Source organism: Penicillium soppii (assembly GCF_028829465.1).
Source record: "Penicillium soppii strain IBT 18220 chromosome Unknown utg000010l, whole genome shotgun sequence".
Classification (NCBI taxonomy): domain Eukaryota; kingdom Fungi; phylum Ascomycota; class Eurotiomycetes; order Eurotiales; family Aspergillaceae; genus Penicillium; species Penicillium soppii.
Genome location: NW_026643240.1, coordinates 2,205,736 through 2,224,091, shown reverse-complemented (window position 1 = coordinate 2,224,091; position 18,356 = coordinate 2,205,736). Strand labels below are relative to the sequence as shown.

The 18,356-nt window shown below is 51.7% G+C and overlaps 9 protein-coding genes across 9 annotated transcripts; 5 read left to right on the top strand and 4 right to left on the bottom strand.

Annotated features, from left to right (window-relative positions):
* Positions 1-401: 401 nt before the first annotated feature.
* On the top strand, positions 402-2,077 carry N7529_011502 (uncharacterized protein; the record flags this gene model as incomplete). Its single annotated transcript, XM_057247028.1, has 2 exons — positions 402-500; positions 611-2,077. 2 exons carry the CDS (start codon positions 402-404, stop codon positions 2,075-2,077), a joined length of 1,566 nt encoding a protein of 521 aa, XP_057092377.1.
* Positions 2,078-3,136: 1,059 nt separating this feature from the next.
* On the top strand, positions 3,137-3,562 carry N7529_011501 (glutaredoxin; the record flags this gene model as incomplete). Its single annotated transcript, XM_057247027.1, has 1 exon — positions 3,137-3,562. The coding sequence occupies one exon, from the start codon at positions 3,137-3,139 to the stop codon at positions 3,560-3,562; it is 426 nt and encodes a 141-aa protein (XP_057092376.1).
* A 313-nt stretch (positions 3,563-3,875) lies between these two features.
* N7529_011500 (chalcone isomerase domain-containing protein) lies at positions 3,876-5,111 on the bottom strand (the record flags this gene model as incomplete). The annotated part of the gene is made up of 1 exon (XM_057247026.1): positions 3,876-5,111. One exon carries the CDS (start codon positions 5,109-5,111, stop codon positions 3,876-3,878), a length of 1,236 nt encoding a protein of 411 aa, XP_057092375.1.
* A 1,240-nt stretch (positions 5,112-6,351) lies between these two features.
* N7529_011499 (iron-containing alcohol dehydrogenase) lies at positions 6,352-7,764 on the top strand (the record flags this gene model as incomplete). The annotated part of the gene is made up of 3 exons (XM_057247025.1): positions 6,352-6,696; positions 6,812-7,318; positions 7,393-7,764. The coding sequence occupies 3 exons, from the start codon at positions 6,352-6,354 to the stop codon at positions 7,762-7,764; spliced, it is 1,224 nt and encodes a 407-aa protein (XP_057092374.1).
* Positions 7,765-7,804: 40 nt separating this feature from the next.
* Positions 7,805-8,781, bottom strand: N7529_011498 (quinone oxidoreductase family protein; the record flags this gene model as incomplete). Its single annotated transcript, XM_057247024.1, has 2 exons — positions 7,805-7,973; positions 8,081-8,781. The coding sequence occupies 2 exons, from the start codon at positions 8,779-8,781 to the stop codon at positions 7,805-7,807; spliced, it is 870 nt and encodes a 289-aa protein (XP_057092373.1).
* A 407-nt stretch (positions 8,782-9,188) lies between these two features.
* N7529_011497 (MFS transporter) lies at positions 9,189-10,728 on the top strand (the record flags this gene model as incomplete). Its single annotated transcript, XM_057247023.1, has 2 exons — positions 9,189-10,387; positions 10,443-10,728. 2 exons carry the CDS (start codon positions 9,189-9,191, stop codon positions 10,726-10,728), a joined length of 1,485 nt encoding a protein of 494 aa, XP_057092372.1.
* A 49-nt stretch (positions 10,729-10,777) lies between these two features.
* N7529_011496 (putative C6 transcription factor) lies at positions 10,778-12,448 on the bottom strand (the record flags this gene model as incomplete). The annotated part of the gene is made up of 1 exon (XM_057247022.1): positions 10,778-12,448. One exon carries the CDS (start codon positions 12,446-12,448, stop codon positions 10,778-10,780), a length of 1,671 nt encoding a protein of 556 aa, XP_057092371.1.
* Positions 12,449-12,988: 540 nt separating this feature from the next.
* Positions 12,989-14,106, top strand: N7529_011495 (uncharacterized protein; the record flags this gene model as incomplete). Its single annotated transcript, XM_057247021.1, has 3 exons — positions 12,989-13,217; positions 13,323-13,686; positions 13,752-14,106. 3 exons carry the CDS (start codon positions 12,989-12,991, stop codon positions 14,104-14,106), a joined length of 948 nt encoding a protein of 315 aa, XP_057092370.1.
* A 258-nt stretch (positions 14,107-14,364) lies between these two features.
* N7529_011494 (nuclear import receptor PSE1) lies at positions 14,365-18,027 on the bottom strand (the record flags this gene model as incomplete). Its single annotated transcript, XM_057247020.1, has 5 exons — positions 14,365-14,572; positions 14,632-16,697; positions 16,772-17,436; positions 17,505-17,727; positions 17,845-18,027. 5 exons carry the CDS (start codon positions 18,025-18,027, stop codon positions 14,365-14,367), a joined length of 3,345 nt encoding a protein of 1,114 aa, XP_057092369.1.
* Between the last annotated feature and the right edge of the window lie 329 nt (positions 18,028-18,356).

Here is an 18,356-nt window from a genome sequence, read left to right as displayed (position 1 = left end):
TCTCTTGGGATTCGCGTCATTTCTCTTTCTGGCTTTCTTTGCCACCTCCGCCGTTCCCCATCTTTCCCCTCCTTACGCACAGTCTGTCTCTCTTCTACTTCCAAGACAGTGGACCCCGAGACCTCGAGGTCTACTCCGTACCAACGGAACACTAGCCCCTCAATAGACTTGAGATCCGTGGTTCGGATTTCACTCGGAACTGGGATCTTCAGCCTGAGTACAAAGTCTGATTGACGGTGTTGACGATTTGCTACTTTCGGATTTTACCCCCCTTACTCCTCAACCAGCGAATGGCTTAATTCTCCAACCACTCCGAGTCAACCCGTTTTTACCTTTCGCAATCGCGTCAACCTGGGTTTCAGCTGGACTGGCCTTTTTAATTTGTGTCAAAATTTCCTGGAATGGCGGGTGTCGCGACAGCATATTCTTCCGATGCTCTAGCATCACCAACCGGCGTGGACGGCTCGCAATGGGACTTCGCCGTACCACTTGGAAGTGAGGTGAGATGAAACCCCCTTCTCCCTACTCATATGTGAATTCCCATTGAGGGATCCAGGGAACGTGAAAAAGAATTAAGAAAAAAAATTTGCTGATCCCTTTTTCCCCGCAGGAGAACCGCCATTCGAGACCACGCCATTCGCAAGACTCGAATTTCGTCCGTGCAAACCTTCCTCCAAAGCGAAACTCGAACGGCTCCCGCAGTTCCTCCGTCTCTCGATCGGTCCGCGCCCACGAATCACCCTATGTGACCTCCCGAGGACGTAGGGAACCCAGCCTCAGCCGACATGGGAGCGAAGTAGGCATGCGAGATGCTTTTGGACACGATGCAGGTAGCGGTAAAGAGTCCGAGGAAGGAAAGGAGGGTCTCAACCTATTCCTGGATGGGCAGACGAACCAGGAAAAATGGATCCACCGCGACAAGCTGGCGAAAATCGAGAGCGAGGAGCTTCACCAGGCGGCGATTCTCTTCCAGCGACGGATGAGAGGTGAAAGTAAATCGAGTACGGGGCGGGGGAGAAGTCATGATTCTCAGCAGAGCGCTGCCAATGGAAATGGTACCGCGACATCGCCGGCCGCGGAGTACTCTGAGCCTTGGCCGGAGTTAAGAGAGCAATCTGGCAAGGGTGCGAATGCCGAATTAAGTGACGACGAGCGAAGAAACTGGGACCTCCGCCGACCGGAGGAGATCGCTGCAGACGATGCAGCCGCCAGCATTTACAGTCACCCAAGCCTTGGGAAAAGCTCGTCGCGAATACCCATCTCTACAACCAGCCCAGTTCCCATTGCTGGCACCATGGGCCGTGATTCTCGTGGCCCTCGTAGCCGGGCAGCAACGGACGAAGACGACGACCGATCTTCGCGCGGCCGTAGAGCAAGCGAGCCTATCAACATCGATCAGAATGCCTCGACTCCCTCTCCAACGAGCCGCCCCAACAGCCGTGGATTCAACACCACCCAGAATACCCCGTCCAAGAAGAAGGCTCCAGGTTCGACTAACCGCAAGACCTCTGCTCCACCCACCAACCGCAAGAACAGCGCCGCTCGATCCCGCGCAGTATCGGGCAATAACATCCCGCGACCCACGACCCGAGGAAACGACACTCGCCCTACAACTGCGGCGAACAGACCCGAGGGCGATCCGCCCTGGCTGGCAACTATGTACAAGCCCGATCCTCGCCTCCCGCCAGACCAGCAGATGCTCCCCACGCTTGCCAAGAAGATGCAGCAAGAACAGTGGGAGAAAGAAGGCCGGACTCCAAACACATACGACCGCAATTTCGCGCCTCTGGCCGTGCATCCATTCGACGCACCGCCTGTCCCTTCCAAATCCGAACCAGAACAGCCCCAGCAGCCTGCCGACTCGCTGCAGCTCAACGAGCTGCCCCCTCAACCACCAAAGAGCCCAGAGCCACCCCGCCCCAATACAAGCACTGGGTACAGCACCATGCCCAAGGTACAAGAAACGCCCCCAATGGGCCTGGCACCCAACCCCAACCCCAATTGGAACCCGCCCGTTGTCACCGCGCGCGAACAACCGAAGAAAGAAAAAAGCTGTGGCTGCTGCATTGTGATGTGATAGTCTCTACGATCTCCATCTCATCTATCCCACCTCTACCATCAATCTATTCCCCATACCTCTGATATCTGCACATCTGCTTGATTCCCTTCTTGTCTTTATTTATTTCCAGCGTCTCCGGCGGGATGGTGTTCTGTCGATTCTGTTCTGTTCTGTGCTATATCTCCCGATGTACGGCGCCTTGCCCTGCCATCTTTCAGTCTGTTTTAATCCGGTATCTATTCTTCTCAACCGGAGCATGGCCTTCCCCGAAGAACCGCCATGCATCCATTCCTTGATTGATTTTTCTCTTCTTGTTCCATGCCGCGGCCCCAAAACTTGCTTCGGATCCATTGACGCGAGCAAAGCACGCACGCACATGTGAAATATCTACCCGTCTTGCTCTCGCTCCTGTCATCTCTGATCTCTTCTGCATTTTCCTTTTTTCTTCGAACTATTTCGTCTTGCTTTGGCATCTGAAACACCTGAAGCCTTCGCCTTATTCCCAAGCTTGCTAGCGCTAGCGCTCTCGTTTTCTTTGGTCTGATTTGTTGAGAGCTGAGTTGTCCCGTTTGCTTTACGGAGTAGACTAGATATCGGGTTAAATGAATACATCCCTGCATACATTGCTTCTTGGCTTGGACATAGACATCGAGCCAATAGCAAGCTGTAGATAAGATACATAATTAACCAACGATCTCGAAAGTACGTGGTGTCTCACATGCCTGGGTATGGAAATAGTCTGTTCAAGGTCTCCGAAGTACCCATAGCAAATAGTTAGTCAATTGCTAAATGTTCACAACTATAAGCCCTGGAGATATCACTGATCTTCCAACCAGTTGACAAACAAAATAAATCTAGACCATCCTCACCTCGGCAAGATGACAAATAATCACCTGACATCATCGCCGCGTCCAATGCCGCAATCTTGTCCCTGTTCCTGCAAGTCATCAACGTTGCACTTACCCCGCCAATAAATAAAGAGCCCTTTCCTCCCAAGGACTCGCCCCCCAACCACCCACCATTTCTTTCATCTTCACCCGCCTCTTCGGCTCCTTCGCCGGCCCAACTCCCGCCGCCATGTCCGCCGCCAAGACCCGCGCCCAGAAACTCATCGACGACAATGCTGTTGTTGTGTTCTCCAAGTCTTACTGCCCCTACTGTGATTCGTCGAAGAAGCTGCTCGATGGATTGAAGGCCGATTACACTACTCTCGAGCTTGATCTTGAAGGTTCGTTTCGCTGTGCGCGTTTGGGTTTCCGGTTTCCCGGGGACTTGACTCCTCTGATCTGCCCGCAGTTTATCCTGTCTTGGTCAATTGCTAACGTATTTTGTGCAGAGGAAGGATCCGCTATCCAGGACGCTCTCTTGGAGATCTCCGGTCAGCGCACCGTGCCCAACATCTTCATCGACAAGAAGCACATCGGCGGTAACTCTGATTTGCAGGCCAAGAAGGCGGATCTTAAGGACCTTCTTCAGGGGCTTGGTGCGATCAAGGATGCTTAAGCGTGTTATACATCATGCGCGACTTTGCCGCTCAGCTCGAAGATATACGATTATGATTCCGGAGGTAGCTATTACATGAATAGACTTGTACCTACCGTCCAATCTCTTGAAAGATAATTGTCTTCGTCTTGTAGATTATAGTGAGCGGCGATGAGTCCATGGGGATGGAAGACAAGAATCCTTGGCCCATCCCCTACCTGCATTGAGTGGAGTATTGCAATGCGACTCTATGGATATAAAGTAGACAAGCCAAACAAACATAAACGTACGTATTATACAAAAACAAACAAAATCTAGATCAGATCAAATCAGATCAGATGACCTTTTGCACAATGGTACCAAGCGGTCTCTCAACAATCCTCATCAACCCATCAACAACGCTCGCCCGAGCTCCTTCACTCGAAACCGTCTTCCCAGCCAGATAATTCAACCAAACAAGCCTACTAACCCTCTCATCCTCCACCCGTCCCATCCACCTAACAGCCTTATCATCCCCAGGCTGGAACAGCGCATCGAGCGCTCCGCGCTGATCCCGCATAAGAACGAGCGTCTGGCCCTTCGGCACAGTCTTCCCCTTCCCGGCACCAAACACAGCCTTGAAATCATTCATCGAGGACCCGAAGGCCTCATCGCCGAACTCGCCCGCGCTAGCCTTCGCGCGCGCCGTAATGCCGCGCACCCACCCGTCGCGCAAATGCATGAAATCCGTGTTGCGGGTCGGGACGATACGGAAAGCGGTCCGCACGCCGCCATCTTGCAGGATAGCGGACCAGGCAGCGTCGCCGCGGTCAGCGTCAAGGAGGAGCTCCTTGAGCTGCTGGCGCTCTGGGGGGACGAGGGAGGTAGCGGATTCTGCGCCGGCGCCGGTGACGGGGGCGGCGGCGTCGGAGTCAGTGGAGGGCGGGTGGATGGCTGTACGGATTAGGCGGGCTTGCAGCTCTGTGATGTCGTTTTTGGCGACGTATAGACCGACCACGTAGACTTGGATTGAGAGGAAGGAGACGGTGCGGATTCCCAGGCCTAGGAGCTGGTATTCTTCGCCTGCGGAGGGGGAGAGCTCGTCGCCTTCTTGTTTGCCTTCTGTTTGGGTCGGGGAGGGGAGGCGGATTGTGCTGGGGAAGTAGGGGATGGTGCTTGTTCCTGTTGGGACTTGTTCGAGGCCGTCTTGGCCTTGGATGGTGATTACCGAGGGGCCGCCGTTGGTGAAGCCTGGGGGTCCGTCCATTTGGAGGCTGCTGCTGCTGGATGAGGGGGAGCTTTGCTTTTTGCTTTCGATTTCTTCGAGGCCGAAGAGGTCCAGCTTGATTGTGCCGTAGAGACCGGCTGCGCAGGTGATTATGCCTGCGGCGGAGAGAAGCATTTTTCGCTGAGCATTAGAGGCGTGCTGCAGGTCTGCTGCAGCGGATGCACGGCGGAGCGGGTTCTTGGTTGCATTTTGGCGGATGGAGGTGGTTGAGAGGTGTCGGGTGGTTAGGCGTGCGGTGCGAAATTGTTGCCGGGTGAAAGATTGGCAGGCTCGCCAGGGGTTATGGCGTAGAGTGGAGGCCATTTTGGAGGTTTGGTTGATGAGGAATGGAGAAGGCAGGATTGGCGGTTGGGGACGGATGTCCTTCCTAGTGTGGGGATTACGTCTCCAGTTCATAGTTCGCCAGTTTGCATACCTCTAACAACATCCATCGTATACTACTTTCACAATATACAACTAGATTGTTAGAATGATTCAAGAGATAATTGGTATAAAAACAATTACAGCACAAGGGCTTATCATAACAATGAGACAGAAAATGTACAAATTCAAGAAATACGCCCTCCGCTCCCTTTCTCCCAATCATCCTCTTCCTTCTTCAGTACTCGATGGTTTGTGCCACTACCACTGTTCTTCTCCGGGGCCTATTGTCTGAAAGCATGAAGCTCACTATAAGCACCACCAATAGATGGTGATCATTACGTACTTGGCCTCCTTGCACTGATATTCAGTGTATGGGATTATTTGCATTCACAATCAGAATCCGAGGGCTCTAACTTACGCCGAGGAGACTGGTGGGCGAACAGTGTTGCCACCACTATCACCAATGAAGCCACTCAACCGGCGATTTATGATTGCTTCTTGGGAAAGCAGGGGCAAAACGAGTCTTCTGGCTTCCTTCTTTTTGTTCTGCTGAGGGCATTCGGTCTTGCATCAGTGGCCCAAACTCTCAGCATTCGTTCAAATTTTCTCAGAGGTCTTTCAGTACGTCTTTCTACTGGACTTTCTATTGGACTTTTTTTACATACTCGGAGTCTTCTTCCAGTCCCCTTTAAATTGTGCATATGGAGTGCCTTGGCATCTCGTGAGCATTGTGGCAACAAAATACTTTCGAAACAAGTCGTTTCTAGATTTTGTGGACACAAGGTATAATATGAAATTGGATTGATTCAGCCTAGAAGGAAAGTCTCACAAGGCTGAGCCTCAATTCTCATATAAAAATGATACTATTGTCCCAACTCCCAAGGCCCGGCTTGAAACTTCAATCCTTCACCCTGGTCTGGTGCAACAGGTGCTAGAAGAGAGAGTCAGACCATGATTACCTTCTGATCTCACACACCATGCCATATCTTCTAAAGTCCTCTCATCTTCTCTTATTTATCCAAAATTCTATCCAATTGTATACAGTGTGAATCCTCAACGCTATACTTCGTGCCCCACCGTTCAAGCCCCACCCCCCACATGGAAATGATATAATCGTCTGAACCCTCAAACTCCCACTCTTCACTTGCAATCCCCCTACAAACATCTTGAATACAAAAAAATGCCAGAAGAGATAGTCAAACCAGCCTTCGCAGGCCGCGATCGCCCTCTCATCTCACACGGCGTTCCATACCCAGAAGCTGCCTCTCGCCATCTGCGCGAGTCATTCCAAGCTTCCCGCGTCTATGTCATCTGCTCGGGGACATTGGGGCGGACCACGGATGTCATGAAACGCCTGTCAGACGCTTTGGGGCAGATGCTAGTTGGCCATCGGATAGGCATGACAAGCCATACTCTGTGGTCGGAAGTTTTGCAAATCACAGAAGAAGCTCGGGTCGTTGACGCAGATGCGATCCTGACCGTGGGAGCGGGTAGCCTGACTGACGGGGCCAAGATCGTTGCATTGGTCAGTATAAATTTTCTTGCATGTTCAGGCTCCATTACAGTCAGATATTTCTCGTCTATTTCTTCCTCGGACAATGATGTACAAACCTTGACGCAAAGCCTAACCTCTTCTCCAGGCCCTCGCAAACGATATCTACACCCCAGAAGAGCTCGAAACCCTTGCACAGGGCCCCAATAAGCGAGCAAACATCAAAGCGCCATCAATCCCTATTATCTCCGTACCGACCTCGCTCTCTGCTGGTGAATACTCAAATTTCGCAGGTGGCACAGAAGACAATTCAAAGCGTAAATACAGCTTCCAGCATCCTACTCGCGGCCCCCAGCTAGTCATATTCGACCCGGAGCTCGTGAAATCCACACCGGATTCGATCTGGCTCAGCACTGGCGTACGCGCGATTGACCACTGCGTCGAGTCTCTATGTGCTATAGAAGGCACCACCCCCGAGTCAGATGAACTGGCTAGGCGTGCATTGAGCTTGCTAGTCCCTGGCCTTTTGCGCTGCAAAAAAAGTCGCGAAGACCGCGAGGCACATTTGCAATGTCAGCTTGGGTCGGTTGATGCGATGGCGGCTTGTACCGGTGGGTCTATCGAATTAGGTGCTAGTCATGGGATAGGGCATCAGGTATGTGGATTTCTTACTACTTTGGTTTCAGCAGGCGTCTTGGTTGTCCAGGAGTTTTATTAACATTCATGTAGCTCGGACCGCTGGGTGTCGGCCACGGCGAAACGAGTTGCATTCTTCTCCCCGCTGTTTGTAAGTTCAATGCAAAGTATAACGCCAACCGTGAGCAGCAAAATTATGTACGCCAATTCTTGAATCGAGATCCTGCTGTGTCGGAAGTTTTACGTGCTCGCTCGGTCGATGAAACGGAATCGGACTTGGGTGATGTTTTGGATGCCCTCTTTCGCGAACTGGGAATGCCTCGATCTTTGAGTGATGTTCACGTAGGCCGCGACAAGCTCGATGAATTGGCGGCGAATAGTCTGCATGATCGTTGGTGCAAGTCAAATCCGGTTCCACTCACGGAAAAGTCTCAAGTTTTGGAGATTTTGGAGATGGTAGTCTGAATATCAAACTCATACATTACATTCCAGTCTAACAACCAATCTATACCATTTGAATGACTACCTGCTCCCCAGATCTCTTGTAACCCTCTTCAATACTATCCTCCAACCTAACCCTCCTAAACGAACCCTCATCCTGAGCACGCAGCAACCCATCCCCAAACCACCCCTCAAGGAACCGCAAAAGGCCCGCCGCATCTTCAATCGACAAACTAACAGAATTACAGCCAACTAGAGTAATCTCCTTCCGATAAGCCTGGAAAACATCAAACGCCAACATCTTACTCGCCTCCCCCTTGGCGCCGCAATCCACGCATACCGCCCCTTCTGCGCCAACAGCTCAACCGCAGCGCCCATCAGCCCCAAATCCCCAACAGTATCAACAACAACATCCACGCCCCGTCCACTGGTCAGCACCCCAATCCTAGCAACAAGCTCCTTGACAGGCTCACCCCCAGAAAGAACAATATCCGGTTCTGCCTCCACCCGCCTTGCAGCAGTCACCACCCGTTTACACCCCATAGCCCTTGCAATCTGCACAGCAGCCGACCCAACAGCCCCAGTAGACCCAAGGACAAGCACGATATCAGACGGCGAAACCATCGCCCGGCGCAAACACACCAGCGCCGTGGTAAACGGCACGCCGACAGTCGCGGCCTGCGCCATCGATAGCGTGGCTGGTTTCTCGACCAGTGCGGCCTGCGGCACGAGGCAGTACTCTGCGTGTGGACCGTCAAGATTAAAGCCTAGACTTGCGCCGCTGGTGCCGTAGACTGCTTTGCCGACCCAGTACGCGGAGACTGGGTTTGTGGCGATCACTTCGCCTGCGAAGTCACGACCTGGGATGCGTGGGTGTGTAGTTTTCGGGAAGAGGCCTTGCGCATTCAGTCTGTCTGAGGGGTGGATGCAGGCATAGTGGACTTTTATTAGGGCTTGGCCTGGTTTCGGGGTTGGGATTGGGAGGGTGGTTAGGGTTAGGGTTTGGGTGGTGGTCATTTGGAGGGCTTTCATTGTGGCCATTGCGGTGGTGAGACCTCTTTATGAGATTGTTTTGAGATGGTGGTGAGAGTGAGGATCATCAAGATATGGATGGGGCATTTGCGATTTATATGAAACTGGCTCTGTTGATCTGTATAGATGCGGTGGCGGCCCGCGGCCCGCGCGGGCCCTGCGGGAGACATATACTCCTAATTACTGATCTTGGCCTGAATTGATCATATTACTGGGACTAGGCTGGATATTTATGACAAAACAAGCCGAGAGAAACCCAAATTCTCCCTATTTCAAACGATTGTCGATTGAGACAATACTGTGTTGCTCAGTATCTCTCTAGGATCAGCAACTACACGGGTAAGCGATCAAGAACATCATGACCACTCACAATATCAAATTAACGGACTATCTACCCAAGAACAAAACACTCCAAAATGACACTCAAAGAAACCCCCCTCGACAGAATCCAAGACCTCGAACACCAAAAGCCACCACCTCAACCCCCGACCAAAGAAGCAGCCTTCATCTTCGTCGTCTGCGCAGCCCAACTAATGACTCAAGCGGGCCTATCCCTCTCTATAGCCCCAATTCAACAGATAAGCAGCACCTTCAACACGACGCCACACAACCTCACCTGGGCATCCGCAGCATACAGCCTCTCAGTGGGAACCTTCATCCTCGTCTCCGGCCGACTGGGCGATACCTACGGCCACCGGCTCCTGTTTATAATTGGATTCCTCTGGTTTGGGCTGTGGTCTGTTCTGGGCGGATTTGCTGCGTGGTCGAATGCGGTTTTCTTCGACTGTTGTCGGGCGTTGCAGGGTATTGGGCCCGCGCTGCTTTTGCCTAATGCCGTGGCCATTTTGGGGAGGACGTATCCGCCTGGCTTGAGGAAAGATATGGTGTTTTGTCTGTTTGGGGCTACGGCGCCGGGCGGGTTTACGCTTGGCGCGACGTTTTGTTCATTACTTGCTGAGAGGGTTTGGTGGCCTTGGGGGTATTGGGTTATGGGAATTGCGTGCTTTGGGTTTGCGGTGCTTGGGTTAGTGGTAATTCCTGCGGATGAGGGTGTGGGAGAGGATGTGGGGAGGGAAGATATTTCGAATTTTGAACGGCTGGATGGGTTCGGCGCTATCACTGGGGTTAGTGGGCTTGTGCTTGTTAACTTTGCGTGGAACCAGGCTTGTGTTGTTGGGTGGAGGGTGCCATATACCTATGTTCTTCTAATTGTGGGGATTCTCTTCCTTGTTCTGTTTCTGTTTGCCGAGCGCAGGGCAGCCTGTCCTCTGTTGCCTAGCTCAGTGTTCAAGGGCGAGGTTGGTTGGGTATTGGGATGCATCGCGGCAGGATGGTCCAGTTTCGGGATTTTAGTATTCTATTACTACAATTTCCTCGAGGAAATCGAGCATAATAGTGGACTTTTGGTGACAGCCAAATGGGCTGGGGCGTCTTTTTCTGGCGCAACTGCTGCTGCGGTGACTGGCTTCCTGTTGAGTCGGGTACCACCGAGCGTGATTATGCTTGCTGCAATGCTGGCTTTCACAACAGGCTTGTCGCTGTTGGCTACTATACCACCTGGCCAGGTGTACTGGGCCAATGCATTTTTGATCATGCTAATCACTCCTTGGGGGATGTAAGTTGTTCAGATTATATGACAGTGTTGGAAGATTTCCGACTGACAAAAACAGGGACATGTCATTTCCATCTGGCACCTTGATCCTGAGTAATTCTATGCCGCGTGAGCACCAAGGAGTGGCAGGTTCGCTGGTGAACACGGTTGTCAACTATTCCATTTCGCTCGGTCTCGGATTCGCGGGTACAGCTGAGAGATATGTGGACCCTGATGGATCTGACATCCTCAAGGGATATCGAGCAGCCTCCTATATGGGAGTAAGCTTGGCAGGGCTGGGATCTGTAATTGCCATTTGCTTCACAATCGTAACTTGGAGGAAGTCCAGAAGGAGCTCGGAATGAGCAGGAAAATTTGCTCATAATAGTACGCCAGGATGTACATAATATTGATTTAATTGAAGAAGTCCATATCCAACAAGTATTCCATATCAGAAGATCGCTGGAGGTACGAAAATGGACCGGAAAATTCCAAGTCCTGTAGCTGTAGAATTTCACTGTCAGCAACCGCATCATGTGTGGTACCGGCGATCCTCTCCAGTATCTCAATGCCTTTGCGCCTTTTATCCAACGAGGCTCGCACGAGATCGCGAGCAGTAGTAAGAGCTTCATTTGCAAGGTGTGTGTTCAGGTGGTCAACAATCACCTCCAATGCGTCCATGGCCTCAGAAAGATTCGCGACACTTGAATGAGTATCGATGACCAAAAGAACACAGACAAATTGGAACACAGTGCTGATGACATTCCACCAAGGCTGATTTTGGCTTGTCAGTGTTCTTGCCGCAGGAAGAGCAGACATCCCTGTAGAGATCACCTCGTCAAGCAGACTCTGTCGTAGATTTGGTTTTAACAGACGGAGACGGCGGTATACAGAGAATGTCAGATCCGCTCGGACTAGTAAAAGGAAATCATGATTAACAGACGTCTCTGTTAAATCCCTTAAAGCGCATGATAGTTCCTGTATGGTCACGGCGGGGTCTGTGGCCTTTGAAGAGAGAGGAATAGCCTGGACAAGACTACACAACTGGGGCGTAAAATCCCCCTCTCGAGTTGAAAAAGGCAGAGACTCTTGAGTTGCAAAACCGAGGTCCATGACAGACCTCCCATACTCATAAGCTATGACAACATGCAAGCAATGAGCCACCCATGCCGTTCTCTTGACAATATCAGACATTTCCTGCGTGGAGCCTTCCACGCCCCTGCTGGTAGCCAGCATAACAAACTGCGGCGCCTGATGCAGTCCCGTCGCCTCAACGAGATGCATCATCGTGCAGCTACAAATCCAAGCGACGTGCGGTCGAGTCGTCGCGCGGATATATATTGTTCGCAGAATCCACGCTGCTACCTGGTCAATATATGGAAAGCGGCCAACGACCGGATCCTCTAATGTCTCTTTAGCATGCAGCGTTAGCCACATTTCCTCTTCCTGTCCTAGCGAGCCATTGAACAAGGAAGTCAATGCAGCCAATCCGCTGATAATGGCTTCGAAGGCAGGAGATTGCGGCTGGCCATACCAGTGTTTCTCGCATCGTTCATAGAGATGATCTTTATCCAAGAAACCAAATATAGGATGGATCATTGTAAAGAAGAAATCTAGTTGACTTCGTATTGTATTCCACGATATCCGGCCAGCCAGCTGGAATCTTGACGAGGAACCAGGTTCTTTCCTGATTCCAGTGTGGTAGGCAAAGGAATGTAGTCGCGGGGGTTTGGTAGCCTGCAACTCCAAGCCCACAGATAGTGGGAATGCGACGCATGAGTACCTTCCGACGTATCGTGACTTGTTGGAGTCGAGGATCCCCGAGGGAGTGGATGCAGCGTTTTGCTCGGGACCCTGGGACTCGGATGACACGCGGGCAGCTTTGGGTGCCTGGGGCGAGGATACATCTTCTGGTGCGAGTGAACGTTTTCTATTCGCGTGCACTCCTTGTGTTGAATTATAGTGGCAATCATAGCCGTATCCTGTACAGGTGTTGCATGGAAGTTTGCCGTCGCATTTCCTCTTGCGCTGGCGACAGGCAATACATGCTCGACTTGACCGCTGCCGCACTGGGCCTGAAGGCATTGAAACAGCGTTCTTCAGATTTGACATTCAGATCACATATGGGTTGATTGTAGGGGTAATAGGTGATCCAAGCGTGGAGACTCGAAATTGGCCCCACATTTTATATGCCAAGGAATGAATGTACTGGAAACTTCAATTCAAGGTCCCTATGTGGCCAATCTGGAGAACAATGGCGGATTTTCTTACATGAATATATATCTATTACAGGACTTGAAGTGTCACAGTCTATATTTTATAATACATAATGAAATTTAGAAGTGGAATGGCACTTTCCAAGCTTCTTCTACATAGTAGAGATATATCTCTATGAGCCCAATGGCAACAACCTGAGATAAATCTACATATAATTCGCAGATATATACGTATGTACACCCATATATAACAACACAATCCCATACCCCGTAACAACCAAGTAAAATTGCGTCAACGGATAAATTCTTTTAACATTGCATTGCTAAGCAAGACCCCCACACCCCACATCTATATAAATTCCGTCTGCACATCAACTCTCCAACATAATCACACCTCCGCAAATACAAAATGTCTCTCGCAAAGAACATCCTCCTCTTCGGTGCAACAGGAAACATCGGCTCCTTCATCCTGGACGCCCTTCTCTCCGCCCGCTCCCAATTCACCCGCATTGCAATCTTCACTTCCCCGCACACAGCACAAACCAAAGCCAATCAACTCTCCAAACTAAAGCAGCAAGGTGTAGAAGTGATAACAGGCAACATCGAAGACGAAGAAGCAGTCAAGGCCGCATACGCAGGTATGTATTAACATATAACCATAACCATCTAACCGCCCGTCCAAACAAATCCTATGTCAACATCACGGCAAATGACCCCAATTAGTATGTAGCTAACAGCGAAAGGAATCGACACCGTAATCTCAGCACTGGGACGCGATACCCTGGCACAGCAAATCCCTCTCATCCGCCTCGCAGCCGCTAGCAAGGACGTGAGATGGTTCCTGCCGTCCGAGTATGGCACGGACATCAAGTACGGCCCTGCTTCTGCGAATGAGAAGCCCCACCAGCAGAAGCTGAAGGTGCGCACTTATCTCGAGGATGAGGTTTCCCGCGATGACCTGACCTTTTCGTATGTTGTTACTGGGCCGTTCGCGGAGATGTATCTGCATGTGGTGCCGGGGCTTGAGGAGGCCGGTGGATGGGATGTTAAAAGGCGGAAGGCGATTTTGTTACAAGGGAAGGACATTAGTTTGACGACTATGAAAGAGTGAGATTTCTTTTCTTTCGAGGTTTCCAGAGGATCGTGAGATGGTTGCTGACTTTACTATGTAGTGTTGGGACTCTTGTTCTGAATACCCTACTTCATGCTACGGCCGAGACGCGTAATGCTGCGCTGTGTGTCAATTCGTTTACTACTACGCCTGAGAAGATTCAGGCGGAGTTTGAGCGCCAGCTTGGTGGGCAGGCGTGGGATGTTTCTCAGACCTCGTTGGCGAGGCTGCGGGAATTGGAAGCTGCGGCTTGGGATGATGGAAAGCCGGCTGCTACGGTGTTGACTCTGAGACGGATTTGGACTGAGGGCGGCACGTTATATGAGAAGAGGGCCAACAGTCTGATAGGAGAGCCTAAGGTGATGGGGTTGGAGGAGGTTGTTGCGAATGAAATTGCGAGAGTGGCGAATTTGTAGATAGCTCTTGTTTTATCCAGGTAGTCACGTTGCAATTCCGAGACCTTGGAGGGCAAAGTTTGAATATCTACATGGAATAAGTGCACGGCACTTGAACCAACGTCTAAAGCTCATGGCATTCGTACGTAGGAGATAGAGATTAACGAAACGTGTAGGGGCTCAGGTAACTTCAGATTTCACATGACTTGGGGAATGTTGGGGGAGATAATAAGAAAACGGGATAAAGCTCTGCCGGATATAAAACAAGAAGTCCGAGCTCTATTGGAAGTACTTGCGCACGCGTTCCTGGTTGTTCGGGTCGACGGAAGCCAGGATTTGGTCGGCGTTTGCACCAGTTGCGGCGACGAGCTGCTTGGCGGCGGCGGCCACCCGCACAGCAGTCTGGCCCTGCAAGGTAGCAGCCTCGAGTGCCTGCACGATGAAGCCGAAGACACGGTCAGCCTTGGCGAAGACGGCAGGGTTTTGTCTAGTGATAAATGTTAGCATCGAAACCCGAATAGGACAAGAAACCAAGGTGAGACATACTGTTCGATCAGCTGTGCGATGAAGGAGTAGGCGTAAGGAGCAGCCTCTTCATCGTATGTGATGGGCAAGGTCTCGATCCAGGTGGTCACGATATCCTGAGGAGCCGGGACCTTGGTAGCGTTGTAGTGTAGGATCTTAGCGATACTGGCGGAGGCGTTTTCGGTAGCGAAGACATTCTCCTCTGTGCGGGACTGCGCGTGCTGTGTGATCTGGAACAAGCTGGGCAGGCTGGCTGCGACAAAGTCACTCCAGGCGACACCGCCCTTCTGTGCGGCGACACCGACTCCATAAGCGGCGGCCTGACGGTTAGCGGCGTTTTCATCCTGCAGGCCGGAAGCCAAGGGCTGCATGATGTGATCCTTATAAGCCCACGATTCCTCGCCACAGAACTCGAGCACATCATCCATGATGCAGAGGGCCCACTGGCGTTGTGTGGGGTCCTGGCTCGAGATGAAAGCATCGTAGAAAGGAACCAGCTGTTGCCAGCTGGGCAGGAATGTGTTGCCCTGGTTCTTGAAGATGGTGTGGAAGGCTTTGTTCATATCGCTAAGCAGGTTCTGGTCGTCCTCGATAGCGTACTCGTAGTCCAAGTTATCTTCGTCACCATCCTCAAGCTCGGCCTGCTCTTCCAACCGTTGCTTCACGCGCATCTGGTAGTCCTCGAGTGTAGACTTGGCGGATTCAATGAAGGCCTGCAGATGCTGTGGAGTGAGGGAATTTCTTCCAACGACCTCCACCGACTCGTAGAAGCACTGGTACATCTCGGCCAGGGTGTCAACAGTCGGCTCGGCGCTCAGCACTTCAATGATCTTCTCAGCAACCTTAGTCCACATTTCAGCGAAGCCTGGTGACTGTGGCCCATGTGCCTTCTTGTAAGAGTTAAGCAGCTGTGGGATCAGCTTAGCAGCCGACACGCGGACGGGGTCGTGGAAGAAGAATGCAAGGCCAGGGACGGCGATCTTTTCCATGGTCTCCATGACGTAGGGCTCAAAGTTCTCCTCCAAAATTTGGGCGTAAATGGTGATGAGTTCAATGGCGGTGTTCTTGTCTTCAAGGGCACTGGTCTTGATACCGATGATCTTGCCCTTGAGAGGAACGAGCTCCCAGCCATCATCTTGCTCAACCTGCTCGATCTGGTCCTCGTCATCCAAAAGCTGGATGTCGGCCTTAGCAGCAGCAACGGTCAGAAGAGGAGGCATGACACCAGGGAGGTAGGGGACGAAGTCGCGCCCTAAGACACGGCACATGCGGCCCCAGCAGTGGAGGAGGTACTGTGATTGAGGATCGTCAGCATCGACGATGTTCTGCTGGATGTTGCCCAGAATTTGGACAAGGTTCAGGGCATCTTGGCCCATCTTCTCCTTGCCGACAGCCAGAGCAATCAACGTAGCACACTCCATAGCCTTGGCGCGCAAAAGGCGGTATTCCTTACCCTGCTCCTCTTGGAGCACGTTGAGCAGGAGGGGCATCAGGGTAGTGTAGTATTGATCGAAAGCGGCTTCAGCGGAATCGGCAATGGTGGCAATGGTGGACAGCGCTTGTTCCTGGAGGTAGCGCTTGGGGCTGCGCAGGAGGTCCAGAAGGTGGCTTAGAAGGTTTCCGAGATATGGCTCTAGGGTACTGCGCTCGGCCTCCTCGCAGAAGTTTACCAAAGCGGCAGCGGCATGGGACTGCACACGGGGCTCGGAAGAGGCAAGAACGGGAATAATGTTGGTGAGGACGATCTCGTGGTACTTCTCCTGCATGGTGCCGGCGAAGTCCGTACTCATTTGACCGAGAGCGTTGCAGCCAGCATAGCGAACTCGGGGGTGGGCATCCTGGAGGGCGGGAACAACAAGAGCCAGAACCTGATCCAGCTCACCAACCATAAGGTCGCGACATCCTTCAGAGATAGCGGAAATGGCCATCAAAGCGGCGTGACGATCGCGCCAATTGGTAGAGGACATCATGCGAGGAATCCAGGAGAATGCGGGTTGGAGGATGGCTTGTCCACCAAGCTTGTTGGCGAGACGATCCATACACTGCTCACCGGCGATGTGGTTAAGGTCGCTCTCTTCGGGTTCGAGCTGTAACCAGTTAGCTATATCCTCGTTCCGAAAGCAAGAGCCAAAATGCAACGCTGAAAACAAAAGATTCTTACATCCTCAGACGCGTTCCACTCCTCGGCGTCATCATCATCGGCACCGACATCAGTCATCAGACTCAGACACTGGGTGACCATTTCCTGGGCAAACTCGGGCTCCTTCTTGCACATTTTCGGGGCGTAGTCGGCAAAAGTAGCCATCAGCTCAAGGGCGTTTTGGCGGACCTGATCGCTGAGCTCCTTGTCGGCGATAACACTAATGCTGAACTTCACAAGGTTGTTGAACATGACCTTAAACATCTTCGGGCTGATTTCCGCCAATTCGATGAGTGCGAGCAGCGCGGAGGAGAGCTCATCGCTTTCAGATGACTCTTTTAGTGGAGGCAGGATGTTGAGGAGATCGGGCATGAGGCCAAAGAATTTGGCATGGGACTTTTGGAGATGAACCGGAACAAAGAAGCAAAAGCTTCCATAGCGGAGATCCGCACCTAAAAGCAGGGTCAAAACTATGCTCAAAATGTTCAGCATAACCAGATTATGACATACCGCAATGTTGTCATCCTTGAAGCCCTTACCGAAGACCTCAATGACGGCGTCTTCGTGCTGTCTTTCGATGATACCGGGAGTGGTCGTAAAGACGCGGAATGCGGTTTCACGCAGGCCCGATTCGGCGCTCTGGCTTGCTTCGAACAGAACACCGAGGAGTTCAGGCCACTGTTCGCCTATTATGACAGATAGAAGGTCAGCACCACAAACTCTCATTTCGCAGAGTCCGGTTCGAATCGCATACCACTGTCGGTGTATTGGCGGGCAACCTCAGCCAATGCGTCTCCAATCTTTTTGCGGACGTCGTTGACAGCCTCGCTGCTCAAGCAGCCGACCAGCTTCTCGCGGATGGCAATACGCTGCTCATTGGGAAGGCTGGAGAACACCTCCTTGGCATCGCCCGAAGCGGGATCCTTGCGGGTTTTGGTTGCGATTCTTCTGAAAAGGACAGCGGCAAAGGCACGAGTCTATCCATGGCAGTTGCCCATCAGTATTTCTTCTCAACTGAAACCAAGGTCTGGCTAGTTCTGTGCAGAACCCTTGCAAGCCACCACACCCCTGGGGTGGAAAGTCGAGCAACTTACTATTGTGTCCTCTGCGCCTCCAAGCTGTTCGGCCAATCCCATAAGCAGGACATCTGGTCGGTTTTGAACCCAGTCATTATTGAGTTGGTCTTCCGCTTGGGATCTGACGGCGTTGTCGGGAGTGCTCAGAGCGCGGAGCAGCTGAGAAAGCGCGGTGTGGACCTCGGGAGGTAGGAGGGACATGATGGCTCTGTTCCCAAGTTCCAGACGATCCAAGCAGCCCAGTTCTTTCAACCCTCGTAGATGTAGTTTGGTGGGGTGGGTGGAAGAAGGGAGGAGTTTTGTTTTTGGTGGGGCGGGGAGGAAGGGAAAAAAGAAGAATTTCTGATTAGGAGAGCGATAGGGCCCTTGAAGAATGTCAGTTCTGTCACAACACCACTTTGAAAGAAAATGCGGAGGTCATGCAGATATTTGAATTCTCAAGGGTTTCGATGATATCTGTCGTAATTGTTAAACATATGAAGGTTATCATAATCTTCAATTCGGGCCCAAAGTCCAAAAAAGATCACTTT